This window comes from Ochlerotatus camptorhynchus, unplaced genomic scaffold (genome assembly GCF_037179485.1).
Source record: "Ochlerotatus camptorhynchus isolate MF236.1 unplaced genomic scaffold, CSIRO-AGI_Acam_v1.1 ptg000179l, whole genome shotgun sequence".
In the NCBI taxonomy this organism is placed as follows: Eukaryota; Metazoa; Arthropoda; class Insecta; order Diptera; family Culicidae; genus Ochlerotatus; species Ochlerotatus camptorhynchus.
This window is the reverse complement of record NW_027040669.1, coordinates 442,833-459,842: the sequence shown is the minus strand read 5'-3', so window position 1 is coordinate 459,842 and position 17,010 is coordinate 442,833. Positions and strand designations below refer to the sequence as shown.

At 40.4% G+C, this 17,010-nt stretch overlaps 1 protein-coding gene across 1 annotated transcript in view; it reads right to left on the bottom strand.

The window, feature by feature from the left end:
- LOC135701904 (inositol-pentakisphosphate 2-kinase-like) overlaps positions 1-17,010 on the bottom strand; it is a 422,782-nt gene that overhangs the window by 42,129 nt on the left and 363,643 nt on the right. The window contains exon 5 of the mRNA XM_065222851.1: positions 8,928-9,751. Coding sequence (XP_065078923.1) covers positions 8,928-9,354 — 427 coding nt within the window. The 5' untranslated portion in view covers positions 9,355-9,751. The remainder of the gene's footprint in view (positions 1-8,927; positions 9,752-17,010) is intronic.

Here is a 17,010-nt window from a genome sequence, read left to right as displayed (position 1 = left end):
CACCTCACACTCGTTCGTGAGAAGGTTACCGTCCAAGTCCTTGCACATATCGGCTTGCGGCACGTAGCCTTTGCACGAACTATTTAGCTTCTCATAGAACTTCCGTGTGTCGTTTACGCGTTACAGATTTCCCATCGTCTCGCGATCCTGGTCTTCCTGCTGACGCTTCTTCCTTCGGAAAACCGAGTTTTGTCTGTTCCGCGCTTGTCTGTATCGCTCCACATTCAATCTCGTGCGATGTTGCAACATTCTCGCCCGTGCTGCATTCTTCTCCTCTACTAACAGTTTGCATTCACCGTCAAACCAGTCATTTCTTCGGTCTGGGATTGCAGTACCTAGTGCCGCTGTTTGGCTGTTTGGCCCGATTGTCGGTCTATACATTGCCTCCCGTCCTACCTGAGCGTTCATGTCACCGATGACGATTTTGACGTCCCGTTGCGAACAGCCGTCGTACACCTGCTCCAGCTGCGCATAGAACGCTTCTTTCTCGTCGTCGGGTCTCCCTTCGTGTGGGCAGTGCACGTTGATGATACTGTAGTTGAAGAAACGGCCCTTAATCCTCAACTTGCACATCCTCGCGTTGATCGGCTGCCAACCAATCACGCGTTGGCGTATCTTACCCAGCACTACAAAGCCGGTTCCCAGCTCGTTGGTGGTGCCACAGCTCTGGTAGAAAGTAGCCGCTCGATGCCCGCTTTTCCATACCTTTTGTCCCGTCCAGCAAAGTTCCTCCAGTGCTACGACTTCGAAGTTGCGTGGTTGAAGTTCGTCATAGATTAACCTATCGCAACCCGGGAAGCCGAGCGATTTGCAGTTCCATGTTCCGAGTTTCCAATCGTAGTCCTTATTTCGTCGCGTAGGTCTGTGCCGATTGTTCCGATCCGTATTTCTTTCTTCAGTATTTGCAGCATTGTTTTTTTTTTCAGGGCGGCTTGTTGGGCCTGCCTCAACCCCCTGTCTCGCCGGGGGACCATCGTGCACAGCTCTGTTTAGAGTCCCACGCTGGCACTAGGACGGTGATCAGCCGCTCCTAACATGGAGAACAGACGCCGTTTTGAGCCGCACCTCCATGATGAACAGACGCTCAGGTTTGGTGAAGCATTTCCTCTATCACCGTACTATGGTTACCGCGCCAGTGTTCGCGTCGCACCTCTTCACTTTGCTATTGCCGAACTGGCAACATTGCTCATGCTACGCCACTTGTGAGGACCAGGGCTAGGTATTCCGCTCTTTCCAGGTTGTCAATTCACCATTTTGTAGCCCACTAGGGGCACGCAATAACCTTAAATTCCGACGAAGGCAACGGCTGCCAAGGGGCAAGACAGCTGTACTCAGAGTAAATACATTTGCTGCGAGTAAATTTAAATTGCTCATATTTACTCAAAAATGAAAGTTTCATAATAAGAAGTTCTGGAAACAACAACCGTCTGACAGAATGTTTTGTTTAAATATTTTCAATTAAGAGAAAATTTAGCATTTGGCGTCAGATTACCAACTTTAATATAGCATGATGTCCATGAAACGGCAATATTATGTTTTCATTATTAAAAGATCCAAGTTACATTGATTTTGTCCAGGCCAGGGGCCTCTTTTGCTTTATGGGGATTGATGATCTTCGAAGTTTTTCGTGATGTGGTGGTGTGATTTCAAGACCAAAGAAGTTGGAATTTTACCTAATATTATGAGAAGATTATTTCAGCTCATGAAAATTAATACTCAACCTCTCAAAATCGATCTAAGAGGCTTCTTGTTCTGTGGAATTAGTTTTTGACATGAGGAAACTCAACATTACTAATTATTTATAATTGAGATGGACAGCGACCAGCAAAATTACATTTACAAGCTTCCGTAATGGAAGATCGATATAAATCTCCGGAAAATTTTTCGCTAGAAAAAGTCAGAGTAATGGTCAACTGTCACTAGAAACTTCCGTTGTTTCCCCTGATACTCTTAGAAAAAGGCAGTTGAAAATTTGGATCAGAAACGGGTTAAATTTTCATCGCCTGGTGTTGTTGTGATGATCCACATTTAGCACACATGGAACATTGACGAATTCGGTCTTTTATGTAGCTGTTCATCCCAAGTCACAATAGATTAGTTTTGGCCAACTTCATAGTTGATTCTATTCTGACACTTACATAGGCGATCGTCGAAGGAATGCAGGAATTCCTTCATCTCTTTTTCGTCATGCTACTTAGAATTGTTCAGAATCCTCCATTTGGGATGACTGTAGTCATCCCTGAGATTGTACGGAATCTGCCTGGAATTGTACGGAATCCTTCCTGGGATTGTCTGGGATCATCTCTGGACTGGCATGAATGCCCCTAAATTTTTACTGAAATCGTCCAGAATCCCTGTTGGGTTTGCCTGAAGTCCCCTCTGATATTGCCCGGAAGCCGTACTGAGGGTGTATGAAATCTTTTCTGATAATTGTCTGGAATCACCCCTAGGCTAGTTCAGAGTCCCTCCGTCATATATCCCCTTTTGGATTGACTGGAATCCTTCTAGAGATTGTCCGAAGTCTTCTAGGACTTGAACAGAATCCCTCTAAGGCTGTCCTGAATCCTGCTTGTGATTGTCCTTTCCTTTATTTAACGTCGGTCTCTGTTCCGCAATCTAGTGCCAATCACCGACGGGCATCGATTGCCGTCAATGGATGGCAATCGATGTCCGTCGGTGATTGGCACTAGATTGCGGAACAGCAGCTGCTTCGCACTCCCGCTCTTCCAGGCGGCGCTTCTTATCCCGAAAAAGATGGTTTTGCTGTCTTCGCTTCTGTTTGTATCGCTCCACTTTTTGACGGGTTCCTTGGTGCAGCATCCTCGCCCGCGCTGTGTTTTTCTCGTCCAAAACCGTTTGACACTACTCCAATGGCACCTTCAGCAGCGCCGTTAATGGCTGCTTTCACGTTGTTCCAGCAGCCCTCAAGAAGCGCTTCGGTGAGCTCTCCTTCATCCGGCAACGGTGCGTCGAGGCATTGCATGTAATCAGTTGCAACTTCAGGCAGCTTCATTCGCTCCAGATTATACCGTGCCGGACGTCGGTACCGAATGTTGTTGGCAACGGAAAGTTTTTGGCGCACCTTCACCATTGGAAGGTAATGGTCCGAATCGATGTTTGCGCCGCTATATGTCCTGACGTCGATAATGTCCGAGAAGTGCCTTCCGACGATCAAAATGTGGTCGATTTGCGATTCTGTCTGCGGAGGCGATCTCCAGGTGTACCGATTCGGAAGGCTATGCTGGAAGTAGGTACTACGTAAGGGCCATGTTCTTAGAGGCGGCGAAATCGATGAGTTTGAGGCCGTCGGTGTTCGTTAGCTGATGAGCGCTGAACTTTACTATAACCGGTCTGAAATTACGAAGCGTGATTAGATTAAGGACTCGCAAGGAACCACCTTAAACAGCCGGAGGATTTTCGGAGACTGCTTCTATACACGCAAACCAAAAATTTATTACAATGAATGTTAGTTCCACTTCCTATCATCCTCTGTTCATGAACATCCCAGCGAATGTTAGAAGTTGACCTTACAGGCGATGTAATGGTTTTTTGTCATTTTTATTTCGTCTTATATCTACACTTTCGACTATACCAGTAAGCTTGTAGAACGACGCACATTGTAGAACATTGTAGAACGACGCACACACTTGCCTCGACTCTCTCCAGCAGAAAAAGCATACGAAGTCGAGTATGTGAGAAAATGAGCGCTTCATGTTTGTTTTTAGGCTCTCCATATTCAGAAGCATGTAGAGAGCAGTGGAGAAAGCACATGTCTGATAATCGCAACGTTCGTGGTTCGAGTCCAGCCGGCAGTCTGTTTTCAGTTTTTTACGACATTTACATTACGACATTTTTCGGTCTCCAATTTTCTTACATTGGACCGCAGCTAGGTATATCGCATCCTCGGTTCAGGCGGTCTCCACTAACATCCTCTGATGATGAATCCCACATAATTGTAAGAGAATCTTACATCCCCCGGTTGGGTGTATTTACTTTAAAACGCGAAAAACATGCAAACGCCAACAATAGGCTTGAAAAAACAAAAAAGCACTGGGAGACGGTTAACGGTAAAAAATAACTAGAAACGTCCTCTAACACAAAAAAAAGAGTAATTGGTGATGAACTAACCCACAAGTGGCTAAAAATGACTATAGTCGATGGGTTGAGGGCTACTCTCCGGTGGGTCACAGAAACTCTGACAACTTGCTTTTCAAATTATATTCAAAATTTATCTGATGTTAACTTAATTCTGAGATAATCCAAACTGAGTTTCAATAACAACCTGCTTCAAAATCATTCATGGATTTTCGATGCAATTTTTATGATAAATGGGTTTCATGGGTTAAATGGCATTTTGGCATTTCAATGCCGGTTTAGAAAGTCTGGGCCATCTTGACTTTTTCGAGCATTTTCTGGCATTATGAAAGAGGCTGTTTTAGTGGTTTTAATTTAATTTTGGTGTTTTTACAGCTTTTCGTTTTGATCTGCTTTCCTATTTAGTTTTTACTGATTTGTTATTTTGAATCTAAGCATGCGGTCCAATTGCTCTTTCGTTAAATTTTTACATCATTTTCGCACATTTAAGGTCGATTTTTGACTGATTTTGCGTTTCAGCGCAATTTTGTCTTCCTCAAAAATGCCTTCAAAACATTAGAAAAGAATTCGAATGGCGTTGAAGCAGCTTCTTCAGAGCCATTCGAATCCTTTTCTAATGTTTTGAAGGCATTTAGGCCCTAAAAAATCTGTATTCAATATTATTGGGTCGTATGGGATTCCTTAAAGTGGGTCGCAAGTGATTTGAGAACCACTGGCTTAGAGGGAACCCTGGAAAGATGTTTTGAAATTAACTTTTAATACATTGATTTCTTGCAAATGATTCATTCTAGACACTTTTAGAACTATTCTGCCGGCAATCGCAAGTCAGTCCCATCTGCATTTTTATCAATTTTGAGTTAGCATCATTATTCAGTTTTTCTTTCTATGTTTTTTGAAATGTGCTATACGCCTTTTTAATAGAAACTAAGCGATCGATTCAACCTCTGGTGGTGAATATGAGAACGCCAAAAAGAGTGTTGTGAGCAGAATTTTTTTCCGAGAGACATTGGAAGCGGAACACTTTTTCACTTTTCCTGATAAATTGATTCATCTGAGATGCTTGAAAACTTGATCTATAGTTGAAAAATTTAATTCTGTATCGTTTTTGCAAGGATTCTGCTAGTTTACAGGAATATTTTTGTAGAGAAAAATGCAAAATTCCAATGGTGGCTTAGTGGTTATGATCTTCCGGATTTTATGTATGTGAATAGTTTAGGTGCAAATCAGTTCAGATGTGTGGAAAATCGTAAAATAAGACAATTACTGATGGAAATTGGCAAGATGTACAATGAAAAATGCTTTAATTTGCGTTGTGGAAAATCCTTATTCTGATGTAAATAAACAGTTTGGTTGACGTTTCCTATCGAACTCGCGTGGTGCCCTCTACGTTGGTGGTGCATTAAAAAGGCCTATTGAAAAAAGGTGGTTTGTTCAAGAAAAATGAAAAACAATACCAAGTCAAATTGTCCCACAGCGAAAAATAACCGCAAGTCAGTCCCATTAGAAAAACATTTGTTAGAAATGTTAGACAACACGTCGCATCATGAGATTTGCCTCAAGACGGATTTTGTCCACTTGCCCTAGGGTATCTGGAACATGTCCGGATGTGGCCAGTGTAGTTCTTACGATACTCAGTTTGACAGTTTCTCATGTGATTTGATGTATCGCTTGATGGATTTTGATTTAAAAATGATTTACCACTTCCCTTCCCTTAGCTCAGTCGGTAAAGCCGCAGCTACAAAGCAAGACCATGCTGGAGGTGGCTGGGTTCAATTCCCGGTCCGGCCTAAGAATTTTTCGGGGCATAGAAGTATGATTGGACTTGCCACACAATTATACCAATGCAAAAATGGTACAGGCATCGAAAGCTCTCAATTAATAACTGTGGAAGTGCATCTAGAACACTAAGTTGAGAGCACGCAATAAGTTTTTTTTCTCTGTTCGGGACCTAACACTACTGCTTACTTGATCTATTGTAGTATATCCCGTGTCCTTAGATAAGTGCATGTCGTATTACTCCATCACTATTGAGAAATGATGAAGTATTCGATTTTTGTACAGTTGCCACTCTTGCATTTATCGCAAGGATCCGACTCTAATTGAAAGGTTCCGCTATTTATACCCTTCGGAGTGTTGAAACACCCTCCAAAGGCGCGCCCCTTTGTCAGTCAAAATTAGATTCCTTAGCAACAAAATTAAGGAATGACACCCATAATGACCATGCATCAGAACCCTAGTCTTAACCACTTCAAACTAGGGAACAACGAATAGAAGATTAGGCATCACATAGATGAAGACAACTAACTCACTTTTACCTTTTGTTTCAAGATCATCTTCGGTAGATAAAGCCGAGTCTTGTCACTATCAACAAGACATATAAAGTAACAAGGACTAAGATGTGTTCCTTGGATTACTGAAAAATCCTGTTCACCTAGTTTGAAGTAGTCAGGACTAGGAATCGGTGGTAGATCTTAAATCCCGTAACGTACCACGAAAAGATGATCTACCCACGATACGGGGCAATACGGTGCAATAAGCTAATATGCGATATGCAATAAGCTTGAAATGCGAAGAAGAAGAAGACCACTTCCCCGGGGATATCCGGAACATGTCCGGGTGTGGCCTTCGTGGTGCTGGTCTCCCATCATGACTCTTATTGATCTTATTTTTTAATTCTCATGTGAATTGATTTATCACATTGTGGGTATGGCACGTTTCTGAAAAGCTCTGGTGTGATGAAGACCCAAACTCACCAGAATATGTTCCGGCCATTGCTCTGGAACCATCAGAACAAATCCAGAAATATTCAATAACGTTCTATGGGACCATGGTATCTTTCTACTGTTCAATACTGTGCTAAACTAATGCAGCATCGTCATGGAATTGTGACTGACTTGCGGTTATTTTTCTCATTGACGTTAAATGTAATCGCAAGCAGAGTTGCGACCTATCACAATCACGATCGCCAAACAGCTGATGGTAGTAACGCTTTGTACATTCCTATCAATGTGCTCGTCGAAGCTCTCTCCATGACCATCCATCAAGTTGACGAAAGAAGTAAAAAGCAACTGGTGATTGTCGTCTTCTGTTGTGATCCGTCACCGATCGGGTCATTCCCGACAATCACGACACTCATCTGTGCTCGTTTTGAAGCAGTTGCTGCTTTACTTGCTTATTTGAGTGTGTTGGTGAGTGAACCCAACAGCTACCGTTTCATGTTGCCTGCTTTGTTTGTAACTCACACAGTCGCGCCTGCCGAGACGAACTTGAAATGCGTAGGCATTGTTTTCATTTTCTTCTGTCGTTTCGCTTTTTCTCATGATCGTACTGCAGAAGTCTTCACTGTTTTCGTTGTGCATTTCATCATCAGCAGCGAGTGTAGCGTTTTGCTTGTGATCAGCGACCATTACTGGTGATTGTTGTTTGCCATGGCTCTAACTCTCACTGCGTGACAAAACGATCTGTCAGCGATAGTCGGTTGGTGCGAAGACGAGTGTCACGTGAGTGTCATGATATTTTGCATCACTGATCGCAAGTCCATAAAATAAAAATTTCACCAATTTTTCCAATACTTTTTGGTAAACATAAATGCATTCTATCGCATTGTACGTATTTTAAAATTCATTCCTCACAAATAAGTGTCAAATCAGAAAACTTGTAAAATATTTGAACGCCTTTTTCTCATTGCCAGTTTTTTGAAGATGGAACTGACTTGTGATTATGGACAGTATTGACGGCGCAAATTTTTAATGAAGGAACCAAGTTACTTCGTAATTTAAATGAAACTTGTTTTTAAACTCAATTACCATAGGGACGACTCCAATTGCCTAGTTTCGCTTCCGTTAAAATATTGTTAAAAAAAAATAAACAAAACTTTTCCACAACTCGCCTTACTATCTTCGGAGATTTGGGGACTGGGTAATCTAAAATCGATTGAATTTTGGTACTGTGTATTGCTAAACCATAAACGGACAACTGGTATACTAAATGGCTTATCATGTTTTGACAAAATTTAGATTTCTCCTACCTTATCGTTAGATTAGCTTTTTGTAGCCTCTCTGCATCGATTCTTAAGAAATAAAAGTGTCTCTTAAACGTAATATCGTCTACATATACATAGACGTATGGCTCTAAACTAAAGCCTGGCCATCAGATTCGTCTGAGTTGATGGAGCTCAATTGAGCCCGAAAGGAATGACTTTAAAACGAAATAACTGCTTACTCGCCGTAAACGAAGTACAGTCACGACTCGATTCTTCTATGGGAATCTGCCAATAGGCCTCTTTGAAAGATCGATTACTGTAAAGTACTTCAACCTTTCAATCCGTCCTAAAATGCATATCCACGTTGATTAATGTATTCGACGGTAATCCAATCAAAATCACCATTCTACAGAAGATTTCTCGACCGGCAATAAAAAGGATTAAATCATAAAGATAATCGAAAGGGTTGTCCGGAATGTAAATTGTGATAATATTTTTGCAATGCCATATGTTGCAACCAAAAGATCTTAAAATTTAAGAGAATGATCAGGAGCTAATTTAGAACCGATTGCACCGAGTCATTTAAAATAACCAAAAGAACTTGAAGATCTTAGCGAGTTGTCAAGAGTCAAATGTCAAGTTAGTTGAATACTACTTCAAGCTACAGAAACCTATAATTTATGTATAATTTTACGACAAGTCACATGCTGCAACCCAAACAAACAAATGCCACATAATTCAGTCAACTCCAATCCATTTCAAAGAAACTAGACAAATTGCCGATCTAGAGAGACAGGAGGCGGCAGGCATCCTAAGCCTTGAGTAAACCACACCATCCATTAGTACTCACCTTTTCCATCCCGACAGCTGATGGTCGCCTTTCTCAGCCGCAACACCCGGTGGTCGTCCATCAGCGAGAGCACGATATTGGCATTGCCCTCAGCTCGATAGGCCAGCCGGCTTTCGTGAATGAGCTCGACGACGTGTCCCTCATCAACCAGCTCATCTTTCCCACTCTCGTAGGAAGAGCTTAGCAACGCAGTTCCACCTTCAGTCACTGGCCGTTCCGGACACTTCATCGGTCGCATGCCTCGGCAGCAGATAATCCGTCCGAATTCTAGGGATGCCTCGTCGCCACTGTTGCTCTCTCCTCCCGATGACGACCCGGAGCAATCGTTTTGAGTACCACACTGGTTCCAATATTTGGCCATCGTTCGATTGAGCCGAGCGCCACTATTGTAGCAGTAGCTGCTGTAGTTGGTATTTAGCTTTCCCATGCTGGTCCCAATCGAGCACTAATCGAATTGAATTGAAATGCACTTCCAGCGGATCTGACCTCCACAGAATGGTGTCCCGTATTCGTGGTGGATCAGCTGGTACTATTGCTCGACAGTTTCGTTAGACACAATTCGCTGTCGTCACCCAACAACAACGACGGGTCGAAGAAAAACTATCACTACTAGGAACGAATGTGCTTCCAGTGTGCGATGGCGACAACCACGGTGATATCATATTTACTTAACTTTAACGTATACAACGCGTTACAGTTTCTTTCACTTGACGCATGCTGTTGTTGCTGCTACAACTAATTCATCAATTCCACGAAGTTTGTCTGGTTATGTCGGCGATGACGACGGTTCGTTAGGATGCAGGCAGCGGCGCGTGTATGTTTATCTGCAAGGAGATGGAAAACACTTTTAAACAATCACTCGAAGCGTATATGGTTTCTGAATGTGATGGTGATGCACACACGTCGCACTTTGGAAAGGAAAGGCAGATTGAGGGTGGTGGGAAAGTCCTCGTGAACAACGTGACTTTGATAAATGGGTGAAACAAAATATGTGTGATAACCGAACGACGACGACGACGACAACGAATTCTTTGATCGGGGTGTGACGAGCGAATGTGAGGTTTGTTTGTGTGTGACTAATTTTATGATTTGAAGCGCGTTTATTGGCCCTGTTATGGTGGGTTTTATTTGCCTGCGCGAAAATGAAAGGAGGAACGACAAGCTGTCATCCGGTATGGGTTTGTTTACGGTCGAAGTCATAATCTTATCAGGGGGGCCAAGTCGAAATACGGGTTTTTTTAGACAATTGCTTAGCTGGGTGTTTATTTTGTAGCATCTGCTCACCAGAGCAGGGTGGATCAATACAAAAACGGCTCAAAAAATAAAATTAAAAATTAAACTCAAACTCCAATGCACTAGCCGTATTTAGGTGGAATCAATTATGTGTGCCTAAATCATTAGTTTTAGGTATGTAGTGTGTTCGGAAAAGTTTTTTCATTTATTTTAGCTAATGTTTTGTGTTCAAGACATTAGGGTGGGCCTACGGTTGATGAGTTCTAAATACTAGCTTTTTTAATTATTCGAGATGGATCAGCAAAGAGTTGCACAAAGTTGTAGAAGAAGTTGTTTGAAACAACTTTGCCGAAGGAAGAAATGTTCTATCTCTAATTACTCACTATTTATAATGATTTTCAATGAGTAACATAAGGTGACCCTTAAAAAATCGGATTTTCAACAGTAACTTGTTATTCATTGATTTTTCGTAAAAGTTTTGTTGTAGACACATTTTTTTAATTTTAATGGCGCATATTTCTGCCGGAACAACCAAGTGAATGATATTCATTGAAAATGTCATGTGTAAATGTTTATATTTAAAAATAGCCAGGGTTTATTTTAAAGCCTTGAGCAGTTCCAAGCCAAATGACGAATTGGATAAATTCGATCTTCTCCGATTTGCATGAAACTTTGCATAATTGTTTGTTATGTGCAATGATTCACACTTTTCCTAAACCTTGGCCATTTGAGATAGAGTGAAACATTCAAAATGGCGTCATTGAAATTTTTCAAAGATTTGTAGCGCAGAAACACCATTCTGATTGAAATGACGTCTGAGAAAAAGTTGTAGCGAAAAAAATGTCGATAGTTAGGGTCCAGGTGTGTCTTATTAAGAGGAAGTTAAACGCCTTAAGATCTATAAAACGTATACGAAGGTTCTTTTACTTCTGCAAAGTTTGTTTAAATATGTTCCATAAACTCAAATGAAGCTCCCCGAACGTCTTCCCAATCTATTTAACTTATCCCTTAGCCTTTCTAGAGTTCCTTCAATTTGGAGGAAGTTGTACGTATTGCTGCAAAGTTGCGGCAACTTCTACGGATATTTCATATACGATTTGTTTATAGCTTACACAAACTACAACTATATTTTTATCAGGATTGCTGAACTTGTAAATATGTCCTTTGTCGCATTCACTGTTCCCGAAAATTTAACTAAAATCTCATGGTGAATTTCTACAAAACTCCCTGAATTCCACGAAGTTCTCGAAAATCTAGCCGAGCTTCAATAAAGTTCCCTGAACTTCTACATAATTCCTTGCTCTTTCTATGAAGTTTTGCTGAACTACTTTAAATTCGCAGCCTTTCTATGAAGCTTTCAACACTTTTAAGAATATAGTTCATTTTCTGTTCCCTATAAAAATTTATTAAAGAAAGGTTTCCCAAACATGTAAAAGGTCCCCCACTTTTACGAAGTTTTCCAAAATCGAAGCTCTCCGAATTTACATTAGATTCTAAGTATTTCTACGATTTCACTTGAACATATCCAAAACCACTAAGGTTTACTCAACTCAACTCTCATCTCAATGAAGGTAAAGAAAAACCCCGCCAGAGAAAGATTTTTGAATACCCTCGAGGCCAAAAGAAGACAACCCTATACCCCTATCAGAGACTTGTTTGGTACCCGCGATCTCTGCTATATGCAGTCGAATTATGTCTTTCTGCAAATGTCTAGTATAAGAATTTAATTCATTTTCTTTTGTATCTCTTTATTAGTTTTTGTTTGTCTTGTCTTGTCGAGCTCCAGACGAATCTAGAACCACACTATAGTTCATACTGGCAACATCGCTAACATGGGACAACGAAACCCTAACCTCAAGCTCCTCCCTTTTTCCTATCCTTCGACAATGTACCCCTCTAACGTCTGGTAAGCCGCGAGTATTCGGCCCAACTCCTACTAGATATAGAATTAAGTGAATTTTGTTACATGAACAATGAATTATCGGCTCCGTAAAGCTAACGCGATTGAGCCTTACAAATAAACGAACTAGATGGAGAGAAGGTAAAGAAAAACTCTAAAGCATTAGCGAGCTTCCTCCAATTTTGTCAAATTTCTATAAAGTTTGATGAAGTTATACTAAATAATTTGCATTTTTACGAAGTTCGCTGAAGATTTGCAAAGTTCACTGGATTTCTATGAAGTTCGCTGAAGTTTTACAATAATAGCTGAACTCCTATAATATTAATTGCACTTATATAAAATCTCCAGAGCTTATACGCAGTTCCTGAAATTCAAAATACAGTTCAAAGGTGCTATGAAGTTGCTGATGATTTATGAGATTTCTTGAAGTTATAAAACATTCTCAACACTTTTAAAAAGTTTCCGAAAAATCGACGAAGTTCCCTGAAATCAGTCTTTTAAGTCATAGCTTCAACTATTTTGACGTAGGACTACGTCTGTGATTTCTATATGGGGGTACACTTTGAGAAAACCGAAAATGGGACATGTAACAAAGTTATGAAAGATTTTGAACGCTTATCACTCAGCTGCCCCTGGACCAATATCAATAATTTTATCACCAATCGATCAGATATATATCTACGAATCTGTTAAATTTAAGACTTTATTATTTTTCAAAATGCCACTATTGAACATTGCACGAATGTGCAACTGTTGCTATGATAGTTAATATTATCATCGGTTGCCTGCGAAAAGCGATTTCCCTAACACAGATTTCATAGTTAAATTCCATCCGGTCTCACCAAACGGGGGGCAGAGCTAGCTACCAAAGCTAGCCTCAACCGCTGATCGGATTCAGTTCCAATCACCGTGTGTGGTGGTGTGTCGGCATCAGCTGCAGTAGCAGCAGTGCTTTCAGCGCGTGGCGTTGAACATTGTTCTCCAGTAAACAACGAAAGGCTGCCTGCAAGCAGCGAGCTGCAGCCCACAAGAGCATCTATAGCAGGAGGAAGAAGCCGCACCGCTATTGATCGGAATCAGTAACTCTTCGTGAGTTAAGCGTCACCCTCATTCTAAACAACATACAGCTCTCCAGCCTCATCTGTGTTTAACACTCTAATAGTTCAGCATTGCTCAACCATCACGACAAAACGGTCCTTTTCAGGACCACCATCAATTTGTAAAAGAGTATTTTTGGACATTTGTCAAGGTCATCAATCAGATGGTTTTTTTTTCCCTTGATTTGTTTTCCGTCGATCTTGTTTTCCGTGCTGAGCACCAATGCTACCGACGCTAGGGAGGCAGCTCCCACACTTGGACCCTACCTATCGACCCATCAACTCATGAACCGGGTATCAACGGCTGTACGTCCCGGCGTGATCAGAGATGTTATGCCTCAGAACTGGGATTGAACCCTGGCCTGCTGGGGTGAAAGGTAATCACGCTTACCACTACGTCATCGGCGCCGCTTCAATCGGATGTCAATTCCCATATCAAGATAGAGCTGAACTTATGGCGTAACAGCTTTTGTAAATAATGACTTCTTTCGATGATGTCTTGAAAGTCAAGGCTTACCCACGCAAATCAACATCACCAACAGGTAGGGAAGACTTCCTCTAATGTTAGTTTGCGTGGGCGTGCCTTGAATTCCTAAAAATCATCGAAAAAAAAGTCATTGTTTACAAAAGCTTTTACGCCTAATTCCAGCTCTATCTAGATATGTTTAAATCTAACATACCATGTACTTTAAGGAAACACTGGCGGTGCAATTTCAAAAACCAAAGTCGGTAGCGGCATGAAAGTGGTCTGATTTTGATCCAGATATGATGGATTTTAATTCTTAATACGCCAATCGATAGTAAATTTTTTCTACGAAGTTGACTTTAAATTTTTTCAAAATGAAACTATTGAAAATTGCACGGATGTGCAACTGTTGCTATGATAATTAAAATTATAACCGATTGCCTGCGAAAAGCCATTTCCCTAACACAGATTTCAAAGTTGAATTCCATCCGGCTCACCAAACGGTGTTTATTCAATCACCGCGTGGTGAGTGGTGGTGTTCTCCAGTACACAATGAAAAGCTCCCCGCAAGCAGTGAGCTGCAACCCACATGAGTATCCATAGAAGGAGGAAAAAACCGCACCGCTACTGATCGGAATCAGTAGCTCTTCGTCAGTCGCTGTGGGCCATCTATGTCAAGCGCGTCATACTAAAGAGTATAAACAGAGAGAACTCCGCTCAAATTCCTATTCCTACACAAAACACAAGCTCCTGCTGCAGTTATCAAATAAGATTTATTAGATAAGACCACGTAGTCCTACGTCACCATTGCGTACAACCCCATAGGGCTGTCCCTTGTAGTTTTTTATTGATTCACGCCAACTTCTGTAACACGAGTACTCGTGCGTACAAAAGTGTGAGTTTTCCATTGCCATTTTGCTGCCGAGCTACCAATCGATCTGAAACCAACGAGCGTTCCTCAAAAAACTTGTTTTGAACTAAACAAACTAAACTAGCAATACAGTAAACCCCCCAAAATGCGGATAGTAGGGAAAATGTAACTGGAAACCACGTAAACGTTGGCCATACTACGTTGATTGGTTACAACATGGAATTCTCGAGATCCTGACCGGATAGAAAGTTACAGTCTTCGGCAAAGTTGTTCAGCAGATCATAACCTTTTTGCCGGTGGACAGTATATCAGAATTGTCTCACTGCGTAGCGCTAGTGTACATGTACAATTCTCGCATGAGATATATCTCAAGATCTTGACCAGATAGAAAGTTACTGTCTTCGACAAAGTTGTTCAGGAGGTCAAAGCCTATTGATTGGGAATTTTCTCACCACGTGGTGCTAGTAAACGCGTAAAATTCTCGCATGTTTAAGATCCTGACCAGATAGAAAATTACTGTCTTCGGCAAAGTGGTTCACGTTTTTATTTTTCTAAAAATATTGGGTAAAATCATCATATATTCAAGAAAATCGGGTTTTTTCTAAGATTTTTGGAAAAATTTACATGTCAAATTTTTTTTTCTATTTTATCAAGAAATAAAATTGGACACTCAGTAAAACCGAAAGGTCGATGTTTTGAAGTTTTATGAGTCCAAGTTTGATGACTTACAAAAAATGTTTTTGCATGAGAAATTTCTTTAGAAAATAAGAGAAAAAATGCATTTTTTATATCTTTTTCCAATATTTTTAGAAAAATCAAAACGTAATTTTTTTTTGAGCAGAGTACTTTTCCTTAAAAACAACTATTAATCATGAACCATTAGAGATAGTAAATTTCTTCTTTCAGCAAAGTTGCTTCAAATGAGTTGTTCTATTTACGAACATTGTGCCAGTCTATCTCGAATAACTAAAAGGTTGATATTTAGAACAGTCCTTATGAATTGAATAAGCAAAAGCACGATTCACTTCTTAACTACAATTACTCACTATGCACTGTTTTGTCTACCTTCATTTTTGTTTAAACAATTTACTAAGTTGATGCCGGATCCAAATCACGAATTGGCAATTAAGTAGAACGAAAAATCGAGGCATAGCGAATAGTTCAAAGTCACGGATTTAGACAAATTTGTATTATTTTGGGATAGTACATTTTAAAGCTTTAGGATATAGAAACTTCTGTAGCACCTCAAGCAAAGACACATTTTCTTACCAATGGAACCTAGACAACTTTTCTAGATCGCAGTCTACGAAAAAATCTCATGATTTTCAAACGAGGAGAATTTTCCAAGAAGCAAAGATGCGCTTTTTCCTGGATATCATTGCTAAACAAGCTACAATAAAAACAGTATTTCCTCATACATTTTAAGACCGCTTTACTACCAGCTCCGAGAGCGCAAAAAAAAATCAAATACAAGGGCGAAAATATGCTCTTACGAGCTTAATCTCTCAACTAGAGATGGGTGATCTGCTGTTCTAAAGATGGAGCTGTTCTAAAGACCCGATTCACTAAAGTGAGCTGATGACCCGCGGTTCATTTTTTAGGAACCGCAGCTCATCAGCTTACTGATATCACAAATCTAAGCCATTCAATCCGTTACTTACAACGTGAAGCTTTCTAATTTCAATCTAATAATTTTTAATAATCGAAACATTATTGATTTAGTTTTGCATATGTTTACATAGTTTTACTGGTGTTTCACGACAAATCAGCTTGATATTCAACCTCACAACTCAGTTCCGGATCCGAATCATCAACCTCGCGAATCTGAGCTGATGATCTGAAGCTGAAGCCAAGAACAGTGAGAGCAATTCTGCTGGAAAATTATCATCAGCAATCACATCTGTATGTAGACTGGATTGCACAGCATGAGAAAAAGCGATGTCAATCATATATATCATCGCATGTGATAAAGGTGCAGCTCTCTCGCATACATTTTACTGATACTTTAACTGATATGTTATTGGAACATTTTGCGCGCATTTTGCTTTACGCGGTGGTTATTCAGTTGTTGTGTAAGTGGCGTTTTCAATAGAAAAGTTGAGCCATGTTGTAAGCTACGGATATATTGGTTTAGACTACTTTTACCATTTTATATAATTTTAAGCCTCTATACTGCCGCTATTCGCATAACAATCCTATGTAGATAGGAAATCCATAGGAAATGGGACTGTTATGCAAATAGCGGCAGTATAGCTCTTATAGCACTTATTTCTTTTCCAATTTTGAATTTGTGTCAAAATTTCTATAATGTCAATGTGAGCTGATGAGCTGTTCACAATAATCGGCTCACCATGATTTGTAAAAAAAAGTTCAAGAATTTATACATAATATTTTCAAAATGTTTGGGCTGAGGATTTATTTTTAAAGATCTCGGATGTCATAAACTAAGCCAAATTTTTAAGCTGCTCAATCCTCATAACTTTTTTTTGCAGATCTTGAACTTAGAAACAATTGCA